At 39.7% G+C, this 2635-nt stretch overlaps 1 protein-coding gene across 1 annotated transcript; it reads right to left on the bottom strand.

Moving 5' to 3' along the window:
• Nucleotides 1–720: 720 nt before the first annotated feature.
• Nucleotides 721–1975, bottom strand: LOC149440390 (olfactory receptor 1G1-like). Its single transcript, XM_089658766.1, has one exon. It carries the CDS (start codon nt 1973–1975, stop codon nt 1052–1054), a length of 924 nt encoding a protein of 307 aa, XP_089514892.1. The 3' UTR covers nt 721–1051.
• Between the last annotated feature and the right edge of the window lie 660 nt (nt 1976–2635).

Genomic DNA, 2635 nt, shown 5'->3' with positions numbered 1-2635 from the left:
TTTTTTTTCAGTGCTTAGCTGTGATTTGGCCACAGCTAATCACATGACATGTGCATGTGACCTGCTGTGAGCATTCACAGCTAGGCACTAGTATACAATGGATGGCATGAATGAAGCCATCCATTGTACACTACTGTCATGTGGCCTGCTGTGATTGGTCACAGCAGGTCACATGGTACCGGCAACGGGGGCCAGTACTCAGATCTGTCATCGGCCGTGTCTGTGGTACATGGCCGGTGACAGATCGCACCGCTGCGCGGCTCTGCAACCGCACGAACTGCGCATGTGCGGGAGGACGCCAAATGGCATATACCCCAGAAATCTGCAGCATTTTTGCGGCCGCCAAACGGCTATAGGCCAGGCGGCTAATGGTTAAATTCACGTGGTGATCACAAAAGGACTGAAATTTATGGACTTTTTAGTTGTTTATCACATGATTATTTACAGAGCGCTGCATTAATATTTCGGAATCACAGAATATATTCCGTGGCGGACTGACCATTTGGAAACTCAGGCTCTGCCCAAGGGCCCGGGGACAGTAGGGGGTCCCATGAGATGCCCCTGGTACCTTTTTTATAGGCTTTTTTGAGTTTGGACAAGGACACAGGGGCCCCATGATCCCCTATTGCCCAAGGGCCCCATGAGTTGTCAGTCCGCCCCGATATATATATATATATGTTTGGAATTTGGAAATAATGTTAGCTTTGAATTTGTAGATAATAACATTTTTAATAATTTTATTTAGTTTGTTGTAACGATAAGTCATCAGTTTTGCATACAAAATCCATCCTCTTTGCATTCTGTACTTCTCTGTATCTGGGTTGGCAATTACTGAGGTATCTAAAGAAATATAGCCTGTCTATTTCTTTCCTATATATTGGTGTTTTAACCTTTTATTGCAATAGCAAAGCTAAACTTGGGTAAACACACATCCTTTGGGTTAACTAACGCTTCCTTAGAATTATTAAATGTCCAATAAATACTACTAACACCATGACAATTAATATTATTCCCGTTCTTGCATAACCATGTGGATGCAGTTCTTTATCTTTTATCTGATATGCATTACTTTTCTTATAGCTCCTATAACCTCCATGTTTCTTAGAGTATAAACAAATGGGTTTAACATTGGTACAACAGCCACATAAAGCAGAGAAAGCACCTTGTCCTGTTCCTTAGAATGTTCAGTCTCTGGTTTTATGTACAAGAAGATGATCGGTCCATAAAATAACATAACAGTCATGAGATGGGAGGAGCAGCTGGAAAATGCTTTACGGCGACCTTTGAAAGTACGTACCTTAAACACAGCATAGATAATGCAAACATAGGAGGTCAGAATCATTAAAAATGTAAAAAATACCAAACAGATATCTTCCACAAAAAGAACCATCTCTATGCTAGAGGTATTACTAGAAGAGAGTGCCAGCAATGATCTTATTTCGCAAAAGAAATGATCGATCTGATCAGAGTGACAGAATGAGTATTTAGAAGTAAGCAGGGCAAACATCAATGGATTAATAGCACTGAGGAGCCAAAAACAAATCGCCATTACAACATATACCCTTCTTCTCATGACCTGAACGTAATGCAGTGGGGTGCAAACTGCAACATATCGGTCATAAGCCATACAGGTTAGGATGAAGATCTCAGCATCTGCACAGAATATGTAAAAGTAAAGCTGAGTAATACAACCATGAAAGGAAATCTTCTTGTCTTGTAGAGTGATGGACAACAGTTTTGGGAGAATGGTGGAGACATATGTGGCATCTATGACAGACAGGTTACACAAGAAGAAATACATTGGAGAGTGCAGTTGGGGCGTCTTGCAGATCAGCATGGCAATCATCAAATTCCCAGTTACTGCTGTTGTAAACATCATTAAAAACCCGATAAATATAAAAAAGGTTACAGTTCCAGTATAAGGAAATGCTGTTAAATGGAATTCAGCTAAGCTGCTATTTGTACATTCATCCATTCTCAGCACTTAATAACACAAAATAAAAAAAAAGTTAGTTTTAAGCTGAACCCCAGACAAACAGATTTGTACACAATCAAATATGTATATATATATATATATATAAATATATATAAAAATAACATAGAATATATCTTATAGGAACATTGTTATTAGATTCTGTGCAGCAATATTAAGCCCCAAACCAAAAAACGTAATGTATTGCAGCTTACTAATTATTAGATGTGGGATGTGGTGGCTGCATCAGTTTTCTTTGGCTTTTTCCCCTCTGTTATCACCTGGTGATATGGCCAATAACACACCTCCTATATTAGTGAGACACAATTCTGGATGAATAAGCACAGGAGGCACAGCAGGCAGCTTCATTGCCAGTCTGTGTGTGTGTGTGTGTGTGTGTGTGTGTGTGTGTGTGTGTGTGTGTATGTGTGTGTGTGGGGGGGGGGGGTGTAGGGTAGTGGTAAAAATATTAGTAGATTTGAATACAAGTCAAACTCCAGCTCACACGTTTTAATCAGTTACAGTAAACAGTGGTTTTATACCATGGGATAAAGGTTTTACATGAATAAATAAAAACTGATCTTTTTAGTCACCCCTGCCAGTGGTAAATGGATTGTCACATCCATGTAAACTGATACATTCTGCTGGAGAGCTTGTGTTTCT

The sequence above is a fragment of the Staurois parvus genome, unplaced genomic scaffold (assembly GCF_062004578.1).
Source record: "Staurois parvus isolate SC_StPar_1 unplaced genomic scaffold, SC_StPar_1.0 ptg001090l, whole genome shotgun sequence".
Classification (NCBI taxonomy): domain Eukaryota; kingdom Metazoa; phylum Chordata; class Amphibia; order Anura; family Ranidae; genus Staurois; species Staurois parvus.
This window is presented reverse-complemented; position numbering and strand designations above follow the sequence as displayed.

Bases quoted from the DNA above. Each gene is read 5' to 3' on its own strand.
- LOC149440390 (XM_089658766.1), bottom strand. From the start codon at position 1,975: ATGGATGAATGTACAAATAGCAGCTTAGCTGAATTCCATTTAACAGCA.